This window comes from Tympanuchus pallidicinctus, unplaced genomic scaffold (genome assembly GCF_026119805.1).
Source record: "Tympanuchus pallidicinctus isolate F22 unplaced genomic scaffold, pur_lepc_1.0 scaffold26, whole genome shotgun sequence".
NCBI lineage: Eukaryota > Metazoa > Chordata > Aves > Galliformes > Phasianidae > Tympanuchus > Tympanuchus pallidicinctus.
In genome coordinates this window covers 12,244,890-12,261,781 of record NW_026294743.1, presented here as the reverse complement: position 1 = coordinate 12,261,781, position 16,892 = coordinate 12,244,890, and the positions used below count along the sequence as shown (strand labels likewise).

Here is a 16,892-nt window from a genome sequence, read left to right as displayed (position 1 = left end):
TTGTGAATTGGTGCTGTCTCAACGTTGTGGGAAGGGATTTTACAACAGGCTCCTTCCCACCTTTATGGAACCTTAGCTTCAATACTGAAGCCCCTGTTGACCTCTGAGGCCGCTGTACAAAAGGCTGCCCAGCTGGTAGCTGATCTGGGGGAAACAGAGCACCTAAGAACAATTATTATTAGGGTGGTAGAAGGAGACGAGGTTCTCCCAGTTATTGAAACCAGAAAAGCCTGCCCCTGGGCACTCCAGTCAGGCCCCATACCAGTGTCCTGGAATCAAATGTATAATGATCTAATACAGTCTGGGTGGCCTTTGCCAAGATTGATCAGCAGCCTAATCATACTTTACTTCAATTTTGGAAACAACCAGAAGATGATCAGAAATTTCAAAATATTGCCAAAAGATCAGGAGTACGAATAATTTGACAAGTACCAACAAGAGCTTGGAATTTAGAGGACTTTATAGTCCCTAATAGAAGGAAAAAGCCTCCTCAGGTAACTTGAGCTACGATGCCCGAGCCACCTGAAGAAAAAGACCTGGCACTAGGACGGTTTGTGGTGTGACAGGGGATGTTAGTTCCCCTGTACCTAGGGCCTCCAGACAGGACCAGAGGCCCTATGTCGAACTAACAATGTTTTGGTCCTGGAAAAATGTACAGTGAGTTATGGCATTGGTGGACACAGGCATGGAAACTTCAGTTGTCTACGGTGATCCAACTAAATTTCAAGGAGAAAGAGTAATGATTGGTGGTTTTGTGGGACAGACCATTCCCGTCACCCAAACATGGTTGAAAATTAGGTGTCTTCTGCCCCAGGAGTATAAACTGTCTATTGTCCCCAGTCCCAGAATACATCTTGGCATTGACATTTTATGGGGTCTGGCTCTCCAGATAACTATGGGATTGTTCAAACTCTGACAGAGGTGCGTTAGTGTCTGGGCAGTGCAGGCAATATTGAGAGGCGTTGTGAAGCATGAGCCTATTTGTCTGCCAGAACCACACCGGACCACTAATGTGAAGCATTATAGACTCCCAGGGGGGCAAGATGAAATATCAAGGAATTGGAAAATGCTGGGATTACTAAGACTTGGGGGAGAATGGAACACAAGGCTTTCCAACAGGTCAAACTGGCAGTTAAACAAGGCCAGGCATTGGGTGTACTTGATTACTTTCCCAGCTATATTGGACGTCATGTAACTCAGGATGGCTTTGGCTGTTTTCCTGTGGCAACACCAGAGTTCTGTTCAGAACCCAGGTTCTGCAGGTTCTTCAATTGCAAATTAACTATCATCTTATACTACATCAACCTGCATCACAACAGGCAATTGTACGAGCATTGAGGTGCTTTGGATCTTTGTATCAGGAAGGTTCACTGTTCAGTCAGTTCAGTCACTGGTTCACACTGTGAAGGGGTGGAGTATATGGGAAATGTTGAGTCACAGCCTGAACCACTGATTGAGCACCTGAGGAAAGGAGCCCTGGGAGCTCAGGTGAAGGCAATTCAGCTGTGGGACCAGAAGGTGTGAAGCCTGACTACGCCTCTTTTAGACCCCATTTCAGGGGTTGACTGCCACTGGGGAAGGATCTCCAACCAGAGTTCCTTCCCTTGTGGTATCTTTCCTGTTAGCCTAGATCTTTGGAGATGGGTGAGCACCTTTATTTTTCCTTTGAAATGCCATCCTATCCTTGCTAGTCCCTTTGCTGTTACACTCCTCTATCATCCTTCTGCCACGTTAATCTTTCCAATTGTAACAGGTATGTGTTGTACAATCCTGTCGCTGAAGCTCTGCACGTGGGAACAATGCTGAGAAAGTTCTTTGTGCTGTACTCAGACCTGGGAATGCTGGGAACCTCAGTGGTACAGAGCCATAAATTTCACTGCAGCGAGCTTTTTCCATGTTCTGTTTCAAGTACAGCATTGTTAATGTTGTTAAGAGATGTTGGTATTCAGGTGGTGACTGTAAAAATGAGAAGCAAATGCTCTTTAGCATTCTTTCTTAAGCACTAAGCTGCTATGTCAAGAAGTGGTCTGTTTGTTTTGGCTTTGCTTTTCTTCCCATAGACTTTTTTTCCTTTGGCTAGTATACCATCAGGACCAGAATCTACTCCTCTATTGAAGCCTCTTTGTAAGAGCTGCAGAGACTTTCTTCTACCTTATCAGCTCAAGGAACAGAGCTAGTGGCTGAATTTTTCTGAAGAGCCATTTTCAGTGCTTTCTAACACAGCTTTCTAAAGGAAACCTGGAAGTGACATGTGAACTGTGACCCCTTTGCTAACACATAGGTGTAGCAAATTTTCTTTTGCATAAGATCCAGAGATGTTTGTCTTCATATTGTAAAGACAATAAATCATCCTTGCTGACTATTTCAGCTCCCTAGTGAGGAAGTAGGTGGGTTCCTTGATAGAGGCAATGGAATTTACATCTCACAAAGGAGGTGCTTCTCTTCTGCTGTTTTCCCTTGTCCTCTTTCCTACTTGTCTTACACACGTAAGAAAGTTTTCCAGAGTTTAATGGGGAATGCCATGTCTTCTGTCTAGCTTGTGTGTGATAGTGAATTACTGCCCCCTGCCACTCCTCCAACAAAATTTTCTAGGATTTCTTCTTCATTTTTAAATGTAGAGAAGCAGACCCTTCAGAGCACGAGGTATATACCAGAATGTATCTCTTTGGTTTCTCTGGAATCAGTGTTTGGAAGCCATTCTGCCCTTAGGTATGTGTTTTTCATTGCAACCAAAACAAAAATATTTGCTATTAGGTAAGTGTATTAAAGAGAGAAGCTGTGTATCTGATGTCTTGTGCTCTGAAGTTCTGATCTTTATGTGTATGATAAATGACACTTAGTGGATAATCCCCATTAACCACTTCAGGGAAAGGGGACAAGATAAGCACCAGATAGCAACAGCTACTTGTTTTCTGTTTTGTTGTTGTGTTTTCTTCCATTCTGGTCTTCTGGACTTCATGATATAGCATTGTTATGTTTAGTCTGTAGAATTGAAAGCTGAGCTTTAAATTCACACCAGGAAGTTACTTCGTAAGCATGTTCTTATTTGGGATGACTTACAAGAAATGTTTTTCAGGATTGCCTTCTATGTTTAAAGATAACCCACAATTCAGCTGGTAGGCTGTCTTTTGTGAGAGCACTTGTTTGTTATTTTATGGATTCCTAGAAGAGGGATGAAGTCCACAGTCATGCACAGCCTAACACACGCTCTGCTGAAAGCATCTCTTTGCCTTCACTAGCATTGGGCAAGTTTATTGGCAGAGCTCCTGCAGCCAGGCAAGCCCAGATCCTAGTGGGGAGCATGGCTGATATTCCCAAGGATGGGTCAGTGGCTGCCTGCCAGCAGGTCCTGCCTTTGGGAACCTTTCAGAGAGCAAGGTGCTTGCTGTGAGATGTTCCATGATTGATTCTGACTCCAAGGCTGAACAGTTGGGCTTCTTTCCCCCTCAGTCTGCCATATCTGTCTTAGGAGGGGCTGTGAGTGCTGGGGGAAGGAAAGAGAAGAAATAGATGTTTGTTGCACTAACTGAAAAGAATGCTTATGAACCCCTCCCTCCCATATTTTTCTTGATTTGGAGATCTGTGTGGTTTTATTCACTAAAATAATCGGACTTCTATGAAAACGTAGGCCGGAGTGATCCCATGCGAGGGGAAATGTAGTGGAAATCTCAGATTGAGTTGCTGGTACTTCCTTTTCTGGCTGGCTTTCAGCCGTGCCTGTGAGCGCAAAGGAATGGCATGTATTTATACATTTGTAAATAAGGTCCTGCACATTTTCCGCTTGAGAACATGCACTCAGCCCTTTTATGGTCAGGAAGGGGTGTTTCCTTCTGCCTGTAAGCTGCCAGAGAGCTGCACGTTTCCAAGTATGCTGCTCCAAAACTTGTAGATAATACTGTGTAAACCCGAGTTTAAATAAGGAAGTTTGGGCAACAGAAAGCAAAAAGTCTTTTTCCAGTGGAAATACACTTCAGGAAAAATAAACAGGTTTTTCACTCTGTACTCCTGCTAACACAGGAGCCTCAGTCAGCTATTTACTTAAAACAATGCTTAGATCAAGCTCCTGTCAACACATTTCTTCTTTTCAAAATGTTTATCAGGAGATACCCAATTGATAACAGCTTATTAGATGCAGTGTCAGCTTATTATAGTGGATCAACCTAATGGATCAATAGTATTCTTAGAGCAATTGATTTTGCTTAAAGTAATAATTTTAAAAATGACAAATATTTCATTAAGTACTACCTACTACCAAGTCTATACTTTCACTTACTGGAGACGTTTCTGATTGAGCGATATCAATCCCTTACATTTGATGCAGAACACTTAACTGTCACTGTCGTTAATAGTATTTTTTATTTTGATTTCTTTTTTTTTAATAGGAGGCACAAATACAGCAGTTTACTTGCAAATCAGTTGGACTGCAGAGAGTCTAAATATTTTCTTTCCTTTACGTGAAATAGTGATCTGTTTTAGGGAAAGTAGTAAGTAATACAAAATATGTCCAGGTTGGGCTTCTTTTTTCCACTGACTGTATGACTTTCTGAGAATCACAGATTTGAGGACTGTGCAAATAATCTGGAGTGGGTCATTTGAAGCACTTGAAATACTCTTCAACTGCTATAGAATTTTTAATTTTTCTTTTAGCTAGTAAAGATATTTTTAGTACTAATGCCATGGTGCACATAGTACACTAGTCTGGCTCCTACCCTAAAGGCTTCAAATAGTTTTTCTTTAAATCAGACAATTGCTGTCCTCAGATAAAGCTGTGAAGCTTTAATTCTTCCTTGAAAAGAAGGAAGAAAGACGGGAGGAGGAAGAGTAACGGGTTGCTGACTGCTAAAAGGGATAGATTTCCAAATTTTCACTCAGTTTCCCAAAGCTGCTTTAGACTGGAAGATGGGAATCTTGCCATTTGATTTTTTTCCAATTTCTGTCCCACTTAATTAGGTCAAAATACACTGTTCAATTTGCTGCGGTTTTAATAGTGTGTTTCATAAGTGACAAAGAACATATTTTGAGTTCTAGGGCTTTTACGCACTTTAAATACTCAGTTACGATTTGAGATAAAGCGTTGTTGTAATCACAGTTTGTTATTTTCAGGCTAATAGCTCTGTTCCATGGCTCCTTGGCTGTATCAACCTGCAAGTGCACGCGTCAGTTTAGACCACAGTCTAAATTTGCTGTGTGTGTTTTGATTCAGACAGTAGAAGTGGGGATTCAGGCAAGAATTAAATTCCTGAGGTTACCTTGAAGATGCTTTCATGATAGAGGGAGCCTTCTCTCCAAGGTCATGTTATTGCATTACCCAGTGTTTATGTAATCTTTGAAAATATGTAGTTAAAATTAAACACTTCTTAAGAGTTAGGCAGTATTTGTATTTGTTATTCTTGCACAGGCCGAAAACTCCTCAGCTTTGTGGGACTTCATCTTTTCTCTTTGTAAGGAATAAAGGTTTGGCTGTGAAATTAACTCCTTTGGGTGGCACGGCACCGGGGGTTTATTGATCATCAAAAACAGGCAGTGGGAGGAATGATGACATGACACCCAAGATGAGCCAGTTTGCCAAATCGATCCTATTGCTGGTTTACATCCAGGTGAACTCTCACCTGCAGCTTGCCATATCTTGCTTGTGGATGAGCTGGTAATTCACATTCTTGTCTAATTTACATGTGTGGAGGCTGGGAAGGCTTTATTAGGGAGAAAACAACTATGAGATGATCTCCTGCTTTAAGATAAGCCAAGAAAATAATTCCTTCTCTGAAGAAGTGAGAATCACTGACATAATAGGCTTCCCAGGGCACTTTCTCAATTTAGCTCTTCATTACTCTGCTGGCTACAAGTCCCAGAGCCACCAGTTAATTAGTGGCTTAATCCTCAACTTTCTTCTGCCAGAGGCAAGAAGCAAAGCTAGTATTTAAGTGTGGAAAGAAGAGAGCAGGATCAAAACAGAGAAAAAGTCAGGCCTCGGGGGGATCTTCTGTATTCCCAGAGCTCGATTATTGTTGTCACTAAGTGTGCTAAATTATTGCTTGAGTCACAAGGTGTGTCTGCAAATATATATTAATAAAAAGGCGTCTTTAACTAAAATATATATACCTGAGACTGGAATATGTCTTCTGTGAAGTCTTTCTCTACAAACCAGGATGCCATTTTGCTTTTTTTTTTTCTCCTTCCCTATTCTTCTGCATATCAGATTAGTTTCCTTTTGTACCGCTTTTCCACTGCTAACCTCTTGTGATTTTTCTTGATAGCTCATTGTATGATTTATTTTCTGTTCATTGTAACTCCTGTCACTGATGATGTCTAATGATGTCATTGCTGAAGGCAAAAGACTGGATCAGAGGATTCCTGAAAGGTCACGTTGATCTCTCATTGGTTCCTGTAATTGCCTAGTAAATTTGCTCTCCCACTGGCCTTAACACAGCATCATGGAACCAATTAATGCTTCAGAGGGGAATCACAACTCTGACTCACTAAACAGGGAGAGTCTTCTGTGTAAGATGCAGTGAGCTCTTTGATCCTGACCTGGAAGCTCTCTGACGATCTCTGTGCTAAAAGTTAAGCTGGTTGTCAGGTGCTTTTCTTGACCACGATGTTTTCTTGACCCAAATGTTGAGCATACTGTAGGTTCATATCTATTTCTTCTGATCTAGGCAAGTAGCGATGTTTAAAATGCTGTAGTTTATGTGCTTCTATTTCAAAATGCTCTAATGTGTGGTATATTGCTGAGCTTCTAACGTAGTCAAATCACAAGTGGAGGTAATTTGCACCTATCTGTACTTACTGAACTGGAGATCCCTCTTGTTCTCACATAGTGTTGGAGGGCAGTTTATGATATGTCTACTTGCAGCATCACTTGTTGCTCTGAACAACACAGAAGTGGTTTTGGTTACTTAGAGGCCTCCTCTTGCTTGGATTAGTGATAGACCAGATGGCATCCTCTGTCACCACTGAAACTGAAAATGTTGTTGTGTATGGAAAATAACAGAACAAAACTCAGCTGCTATGGAATAATCAATAAATAAAACAAAGAAACACAATTGCCAAGAAGACAAAACTTTTCTGTAATTTAAAGCCCTGTTAGAAATTCTGGGGGCTCTTTCTACTATGTCTATACCAGTCCCGTAAACTGCTGACACCTAACCTGCTGTATTCAGCTACATTTGTAATTGTGGGAGCTCTGGTTGCAGTGATGCCAAAGGGTTAAAGTTCAATCTCTCCGTTTTCAGGTCTCTTCACCTTTCAAGCAGATTGTTAGTTTTTATATTCTGTAGTTGTTATTGGTTTTTCTTTTTGCTTGAAATTACAGAATTTCAGCTGAATAATTCTTTCCTGTCAGAGTCTTGAAATTGTTTGCACCATCAAAAAACCTTAATGCAATTTTTGTGGTGGCTATATGTGCTACTTTATTGTTCTTTCCAATAGCAATGTGATCTGATTTTTATTATAGCTTTAGGATAATCTCAACAGTCTTTCTATTGTTATTATGATTACCTATCAGAAGTCTTGCAGTTGGGTGAGGAGAAAGTAATCCAAAACCTTCCTTAATAATAGAAAATATTTGCCATTTCACCTCCAATACAAAAGAATTCATCTTTGCTAATGAGCTGGGTCCTTCTGAAGGTCAGAACTGTGAGCCTTTGTGTTCTTTGCTGTGATGCCTCCTTTCAGTTTCGTCTGCTTGGAATCAACCTCTTGAATTCCCGACATCCTGTTTTGATAGGATGCAGAAAAGCAGGATGAAAATAGGATTCTGAAGCTTTGGGGCAGGAAAACTGAAGTGCTGTTGTTAAACTAAGGCAGTATCAGTAAGCTAGCATAAGTAAACTTAGACTCAGCCAAAGCAGATTTTATTGCCAGTTTTATGCTTATTGTAACTTAGTGTAACTGCTCAAGTTCAGGGCTAAGGTTATAAATTCATTAGAATTGTGATGAAGCAAGGATATTTTTGAACTCGCATAATTCAAAGTTGATGTAAACAATTGAAGCATTTTATTTCATTATGGAAGCTTATATGGGGCACAATCTGAGCATGAGGAAAGGTGAGGTTTTGTTGTGCCTAAGGCATCTGCCCTTGGTTTGGAAGCCTGCTTCAGTCTCTAGGTCTCCCAGAGGTTTACCCTGTGATTCTGAACTAAGTATTTATGATTGCTTCTCAGCGTCACCTTCACCATCTGGAGATGAGAGCTTGAGATGAGATTCTGGTAGTAGCGGTATTCACTGACTCTGTAAAGCGCTGCTCTTGTGGATGTCCACAAACCCTTCTAGTAAGTGGAGGTGATGCTTTGTTTGCACATGACCTGTCTCCTTCGCTGACCTTCTCACCTAGGCTTTAGCTGGCTATTGGACTGGACTGTATGCGTGCTTTACATGCGTAAGATCTCTGCAAACCAGTGCCAGTGCCTCTTGCTGTCAGTAATCCTCAGATAGGAGATCTCTCCTTCTCTTGAGGGACTTCCAACTTGGAGTTGAGCACTCCTGGTGAAAAGCTCAGGCTGGCACTTCCACTCCCTTCCAGCAAAGTGGCATCTGATGAGCACAAAATTATCTCCAGCAGCAGAATCGAGCTGGGGCTGAGGCTTAATACAGCTAAAAGAGGAAGCAGAAACATGAAGAAGCACTGGGGAGCATTAAAGGGAGGTGGGCTGGTGGAGCCATGCTCTGCCATCCCTGCAAGAGAGGCACCCGGGGACACTAGGCCACATATAAAGTCACCAAAAAATAACCAATAGATAAGACTTCTGAGCACAGACTATTAGGGTATTGCCTACTAATAATAAATGAAATACGTGATGTGCAGCATGGGAGTTCTTAAACGTAGCTCTTGGAAGGGTGAGAGTGACCACATCTGTGGTATCCACGCTTTGGCACAGAAAATATTACCATAACAGCTGTGGTCTCTGCAGTCAATAGTTTTTTAACAAGCATGGTGTAGGAAGTACAAAAATGTATCGAGTTGGTTTTTGGATGGTTTTGGTTTTGTTTTGTTTTGTTTTTTTTGCTCATATTGTTATAATTACTTAACGTTAGCACTAGGAATGTTGCTTCTTCAGTCATATTTTTGTTTCAGCATGGCTTCAGTGTTTTTGTTGCCCTCTTTTTTTATGTTTTAATAAAAAATAATTACGTTTTGTTACTTATACACATCAACTACATAGCGTAACTTATAAAATACGTAATAGATAGTCGTTACATGTTGCCCAGGATGACTTCTCTTCCCTCAGTGCGGCCCAAGCAAGCCAAATGGTTGGACAGCCATTCTCCAAGTGATTGCTGATCTGATACATTTCAGTATCAGTAGACAGAAGTATTGCTGCTGATGGGCTGCATTTTGATCATCAAATTCCACTAATAAATACAGACTTAAATAGCTGTACTCTGCTCAGTTAGTCATTTCAGCCTCGTCTTCTTTATTCAACCTTTGTTTTCCTCACCCCAGCCCCTGTTTGTTCCTTGCTTGAATAAAGCCTACTGTGAACCTGCTGCCCACTGACTGGGAGACTCTTAGGAGTCTTTTTTACAGCAGGTTCTTTATTATGAACAAAACCGAAGTACAGAACAGACAATTTCTCCAACAAGTAATACATATAAGACTACTTAACACAAGTTGGTGGTTTTTTTACTCCAGACATTGCAGAAATAGTCATGCCTGCTTATTTATCTTAGTAATAAATCAAATTTGAAATACAACTTCATATAGATTTGTTTTCTAGAAGTACGCAAACAAAATAAATCTTATGTCTAGTAAACATCTGTAACATCTTGGGTTCTAATATAAGAATATGAAATAAAAATTCAGCACTTACTGTATGAAATGTGTAGGACCTTTTTAAGCTATACTACGAATGTGGATGTTCAATAATGAAATCTCCTTCATATTTTGACATCTAGTGTACCAGCGTAGATAAAGCAGCAAATGTGGACTTGTTTTCTGTTGTATGAGCATACTGCAGTATGATATGTGAGTGTTGTAAACTCTTAAATGTGGATAAACAACATTATAGTTTAACAGCTTTAATGTTCTTACCAGCTGGAGGACAGGCCTGTGAAAGAGACATGCTGGAAGCTGTAACTTGATGGCTTTTCTGGTGATCTGTTTTCATTTCACAGAAATAGCTGCAGCCTTCCAGTACTTAAAGGGAGTCTACAAACAAGAGGGGAATCAACTCTTTGACAGGGTAGATAACAGCAGGACAAGGGGAAATGGTATTAAGTTGAGGGAGGGAAGATTTAGGTTGGATGTCATGGGGAAGTTCTGTGCTGTGAGAGTGGTGAGGTGCTGGAACAGCTGCCCAGGGAGGCTGTGGATGCCCCGTCCATCCCTGGAGGTGTTCAAGGCCAGGTTGGATGGGGCCCTGGGCAGCCTGGGCTGCTATGAAATGTGGAGGTTCGTGGCCCTGCGTGTGGCAGGAGGGTTGGAGTTCATGATCCTTGAGGTCCCTTCTAACCCAGGCCATTCTGTAAGTAGAAAAGTGTGCTGTTAGTGTGATGGTCCTGTTAAGAAGTGCAGTGTAGATGAACGTGTAGATTTCCAGTGAGCGCAAATCTCTAATTGCGTGACAAACCTATGAAAACCTGTGTTTTCTTGTAAGCAACTCTCCGAAGGCCACTATAGCCAGGTTCTCATGGAAGCCATCTGTTACATAAATTCATTGCACAATACTGTAAAAGGAGAATTTTCTTGCTTTAAGTCAAGGAGACATTAAACGGGAGTGATTAAAAAGGCGTTTTCTCATCAAAGACAGGCTGTCAATCCTGCATTGGCTCTAGAGGCAATGTTGTTGGTCTTTGGAGGCAAAACAGCACAGTGCTGCCCAGCCAAGCCTTCTTGTCCCCTAGAAGGCAAGAACGAAGTCCTTATGAGCACACGGTTGAGGCAGATAGCCTCTGATCCGTGGCATGCATTTGTGCACATGTAATGGAGTCCTACATGGCCGGTGGAGCGAATACCAATGAAATGGCTGACACAGTGCTTATAGGATCAGGTTAAACTGATAAAACACAGTCCTGTGCTGTGTCCATCTATCTAAAAGAGCACTCGTGTTGCTGTGCGCTGTAAGATCCTGTCTACCCTGCAGATTTAGACCACACTAAGCAGAGAAGTGATTCAGAATTTTTTTTCCTCCATTGCTGTGTGTATTCATATATAAATACGTACAAGCTTGTTTGTATGTGTATATATACTTCTGTGGAAAAATGCCATAACAGCAAAACTTGGTGTGTTTTGGCTGACTACTTTGAAGAAAAGCCTTTGAGCATCTCTAGAACCAAGCAAAGCTTTCAGAAGCAACAAATGTAGTGACACCACAGTTGACATTTGCTATATATTTTGGGTAACGATCTTAGATTTGTGCATATGGTTGAATTTTTAGGCCCATAAATATGTAGGCACACACAAAACTAGCACTGCTTTTGAAATTCAATGTTGTAAGCCATTCCATTCCAGATTGGTTACGAAATATTGATGTCTATCCCTGTAAAAGCAAGAATTCACTGAAAGAGCATGGACCAATCCTTAGCGCTAGAAATCTGAGCAGTGTCTGTATAACATTGTGCATGCTATTTAAATAATCCATGAATTAGTCACACACTTATCAGCTTAAAGTTGCTCTATTCAAAGCTTTGCAATTCAAACATTGAATCTGATTAGCTTTTGGGGAAAGGGTGTATATGCGAAGCTGTAGTGCTTATTTGTGGGGGTCCCTCTCTGGCCCCACAAATCCAGTGAAATAGGACCAGGATTGTTGAATATCTTTTTTTTTTTTTTTTTTTTAAATCTGGTTTTAAGTTTTTACGTTCGCATTAATCTCAGCTTTCAGAAAAGTGATGCTATTGCATTATGTACTCAATTACTTGGGATTTAGAGCCGATAATGATCTAATGTGGAAAAGAGAGAGAGGACTCTTTCCCAGGAAATACAAGGATAGCTTCTTTTCTCACCCACTGCTCTGCATGGCTACAGTTGCTCTGGCCAGGCAGCAGCAGTTGCACTATTTGGACTCGCTGACTCCTGTAGCTTTGTGGCTGAGTGAGAGCTGAAGACAGCACTGCAGGTCACTGCAAGATGTCCACAGAGCAGAAATGTGGCCTCCTGCTGCACGGGTCAGTTCTGATTTTGGTCTGTTCAGTGGCTTGCTCCAGATGGGTTCTGGCTGGGGATGTTTTCACAGCATCCAAATTATCCTAGTGACCTCAGAGCACCTGCTATATCATCACGTAGTCATTGTGATATACTGCACTAAGTTTCAGGCTTAATTAGATGTCCTGAAAATCACAGCTTTCCTATCTAATGTCTTAATCTCTCTCTCTCCCTATATATATGTATAAGAAAACACAAATTTGCAGACCATGAGTAGATTGAATAATGGATATTTATCTTTTGTGAGCCAGTACTATCCTTCTCAGCTCTACCCCTTAAGCATTCCTTCACAGAAGGATTTAAGAAGCCAGCAAACCAGTGAGTGGTGCATCTTGTCCAATGTTGGGGCCTCTTTGAAAACATGGCTTTCACTGAGGAGGGAGCAAAGACATAGAAAATAGTTCCTGAAAACATGTCTTCCTTAGAGAACCCTGAGGGATAGTTTGTATTAAACAAAAACGGAAAGAACTGAAGTCTATATTCAGTCTCCATGTGGTGGTGTTTGGCTTCCTGTGGTAGTGTTAGCTTTTGCCCATCCTGATGTAACTCACTAGTTCCAGCAAAGAGCCTCTCTGTATGCACCCAATGGGCCTCCTATGGGGAGGCAGTGCTCGTGTTCTCAATTGGTTTCATCATTGCAAAAATCTGAAGTTCTAGAGATCACCAGTTGAGTTAAATTGGGCACTGAACTCTGCCATCCTTAGTGTAAAGAAAACTTCTTTATATCCAATCTAAAACTCCCCTCTTTTAGTTTGAAGTCATTTCCCCTTTCCCGATCACTGCAGACCCTGCTAAAGGGTCCTTCCTTCTTACATCCCCCTTTAGATACTGAAAGGCCTCCCTGGAGCTTTTTCTTCTCCAGGCTGAGCAGCTCGAGCTCTCTCAGCCTATTTTTCTTTGTTACACTATCTCTAGGTTAAAATATGAGTCATCTGTCTTCTGTGTTTTCATTTTCCCAAATAGTATATTGGGAAGTCCTTATGAGCAATAAGGTTGTTGCTTGAGGAATGTTGTGAGGTTGCTTACTAGAGATTTGATTCTGAATCTCAAAGTGAAGCTGAAAAATTTCTGAAGAAAAGTAGTATGCTAGAAAGAGGTACTGCAGTGGTTGAGGGGGGCTTCCATGCCTTCAGATATAGAAGGGTAAGAAAGGGAATATAGTAAAAGCTTAAATGGAAAGAACTGGTGAGAGGGGAGTGTGGGAATAAGAGAAAACAGAAGGTTATTGGTTTCTTTCCACTTCTGTGGAGGAATGGAAGAATGAAATAAATGGCAGATTCAGAAGAAAAGATGCACGTAAGATGTCTTCTCAGGTAAGGCAAAACAGTAAATACTGATATGTGTGTTTTTCTGTAAAATAGCATATACGTATGAGTTTTCTGAATAACTCGCATCTTAAGAATGTGAGTCACAATTTCCTCAGAATGTAAAATACAAACTAGTTTTTCTTAGCATCAGGAAATCACGTTTTGGCACTGGAACAAGTCTGTTAAGCTTTGTCTAAGGCAGACCAACTTGTACTGCAGTTACTTGCATTTTTTGCTAAATGCACATGGTGTATGGAGGAGATGTGCTTGTGTAGCACATTGCTTGACACTATAAACTTGAATAACTTGAACTTCTTTTCTTGTGAACTTCTGTTGTGGTGATTTTGGAAAGAATCTACTTCTTTTTTATGTCTCCAGCAACACAAGGTTACAAGGTAACAGACTTGTTAAAGGTATTTCAGTAAGTGAATTGAAAGTATTAAATAATAATTCTCATGAGGTTGACTGCTGTCTTCCAGTGCTCGTATTATTTTAATAATGATTCTTTTTTTTTTTCCTATTGAGTTCTTCTGAATATGGGGGGATTTGTGTGTTCCTCTGCTCTGTTGACAGTCTTTTTCTTTCTGTAGCTTAGATGTCCAGAAATCACAAAAGCAAATACTGTAGGCCAAGGATAAGACCTTAGCACAAATGTGGAGTCTTGAGCAAGTTTCTGGATTATTCAATATTACATTTGAATTGCAGGTCCTAATCTTGGATTATGGCAAAAGATTCCCATGGAGTGGATTAGAGTGAGTGCAATATGTTAGTCTTGAAAAGCTCCAAAGTCCAACTGACTTAAACCATTCATCTGTACTGCAGGAAAATCTTTTGGCTGAAGTATTTTATATAAAGTAAAAGGATTTGGAAGACATCCCGTACTGAAATAGGAAAAACAGCAACTTTTTTAGAAGAACATTGCTGTATAGTATTTTATGCAGTGATATATATATTAAAATTCGTGTGTAAAATTTTGTTTAAAAGGAAACGTTTCCACAGGATGTCTTTCAAAGCCCTCGTTGGTATTCCAGAAGTCACGTTATTGCTATAGACTTGAACTGCTGGTTCTTTTCGTTTGTTTGTTTTTCCTCCTGTGGAATCTACAGTTTGCATGAGAAGAAACTTGATGTTACGCAAATGTTATGATGGCTTCTGCCAGGCTTCTGGGTGGAACATTGTCAGTGACAACAGAATTTTAAGTTTATGGGGGAAAATTGTGACCACTGTAAGTGTTGCTTAGGCCTAATGCCATGCAGTCATGCATGAAGTGAACCGATTGACATATATTTTCTTACTTGTGTTAAAATGGGATAATGATATTTGGTGATGCTTTTTCTTTTCAATCCATTTTTTACCCATAGATTAAAAAAAAAAGGCCATGTGTTGGTATCCTTCAGTTCTTGAAGTAGGTAGAAAGCAGTGACTAGATTCACTAAGGTGGACATCACTAAGCAGGACTAAGTCTTCAGATGGTGGCGACAGAAGTGCACGTACACGACCTGCCTTTGTTCTGTTAGCTGCATATTAGAATAGTAACATTGATGAAGTTTCACAGTCTGAAATTTTCATGAGCTATTTTTCCTTTGTGCAAAGGCACTGATAGATTATGCACCTGCAAAGCTGATGTTTTTAACTGAAGTACAGAACTCAGATGTGAACAACTGGCTCTTCTTCTGGAAAGATTACCTTTTCATATCTACTCTTTTTGTCTCAAGTTCCTGTTCAAAGCTGGGAGGGAGATGGAAAAAACAGAAGGTGTGAGTAGCGTCATAAGGAAAAACTGTAAACGTTTAGTGCTCTGCTGAACTGACTTCATGTAATGTTAGACAAAACCTGTGCTGCATCCACTCAGAAGGTACTGAGATGGCGAAGACTGATTAGGTGAACTTCTGATACCCATTTCCTGTGTTGGGCGATGAGGTTTCTGTGGCCACGCCAGACCTTTAAAAGTGATTTCCTCTCCCACTGCCATTGGTTTTTAACTGCTATCCATTCATTGAAATTCAAAGTTGCTCGTGTGGGAGCACTTCAGAGTTCCCTTTGGTTAAGAAGAAATAGAACTGGTGACCGGCAGCTATCTGAACTTGTGCACTAGCTCCTTGAAAACTTTAAGCTAGTACTGTCTTACATCTTTGTTCTGAAGGCATATCTTGTGCTGTGCATTCTGTTCAGAACTTTGAATTTAAAGTATGTTAAGCAGATGGTAAAAGCTGTGAATGCTGTATATTTGTTTGTTATGCATCCACAGCAAGAGCTGTTTAAGATGAAAACTTAAGGTGAGACCTTATAGAGTGTTTATTTTCAGTGTGAAGTGGTAGAATATACATCAGCTTGCTCTTATCAAGTGTTGCTTTCAGTGAAGCTGCTGATAATTGTTTAAAGACCTGTGAGTAGAACCGTGGGGTGTAATCTGAGAGATTGCTGGTTTATCTGCTTCTCTTGAGATTCCTCTCAGAATTACTTCACTTTCTACCTCTGCATTAATTGCAGAAATACAGAATGAGGCAATATTTTTTTATACATACAGTTACGCTACAAAAACATAATATCCTACAAAGAGCTTGGCATGTGTTCTAAGACAGATGTTTTAACCTTTATCTTCCTAAAGGAAGCAGAGTGGGAAAAAATCTAAAATATGTGGTTTTTATGAAGTACAGTTCAGAATGGTATTTAAAACCCATTAAGAACCCCGTTAGAGAGAAAGTAGATCTGTTAGATCCCTGTGAGAGATTTGGTAAAAGATGCTGTTGAGGCCTTGGTTCCCAAAGCACTAAGAATTACAGCTTTGTATTTATTTTATATCACTCAACGTTAACATGGGTTAACATTAACTGGAAAATGCAAAATACTGTGTTGTTGGTGTTCATCCTTGTTTTATGATAAATCGCATCAAATCTTCATTAAAAAAAAAAAAATAGCATGATCAGGCATTGCCTCTTTCATAAGAAAACTGCAGCCAGGATAGCTTGTGGATGTCTGATCTCTCTCCAATAGCAGCATACTAAATGTGAGGTGCACTGGAGTCGTTGCTGCTCAGTGCAGTTATCCTAAAATTCACACTGTGTGAAATCTTGCCCTCCAGGAACTAATGACAGTGGGACATTGTCCAGCCAGCTGAAATGATTTCACAAGTGTTTGAAATCTCAATTCTTATTCTGATAAATAAGTCTACCCTTCTGTACAAATCCATTTTTTGAAAATGATAGGACAAACTGCTGCTCATTAAAACCTGGTTAAGAAGGGCTTAGCCCTTTTTCCTTCCACCAAGAAGAAATAGTTTCAAAATTATGTACGTTTATACATTGATTTATTTATATTATATTTATACACACATACATTTGTATGCACAAATAGAGTTATTATTTATAAAACTAATATTCTATAGCTATTGTAAATACAGTCCTTCAAAAATAAATTTTATGAAGTGAATTAAGGAATGTGGT

General features: G+C 40.2%; 1 protein-coding gene across 3 annotated transcripts in view; it reads left to right on the top strand.

The window, feature by feature from the left end:
- Nucleotides 1–16,892, top strand: part of PDGFC (platelet derived growth factor C) — a 111,671-nt gene that overhangs the window by 16,194 nt on the left and 78,585 nt on the right. Inside the window, exon 1 of one of the 3 annotated variants that reach the window (XM_052690406.1) lies at nucleotides 1,530–1,644. The exons of the other annotated variants lie outside the window; for them this stretch is intronic. Coding sequence (XP_052546366.1) covers nucleotides 1,641–1,644 — 4 coding nt within the window. The 5' untranslated portion in view covers nucleotides 1,530–1,640. Of the gene's footprint in view, nucleotides 1–1,529; nucleotides 1,645–16,892 lie in introns of those variants that run through there. 3 annotated transcript variants of the gene reach the window in all.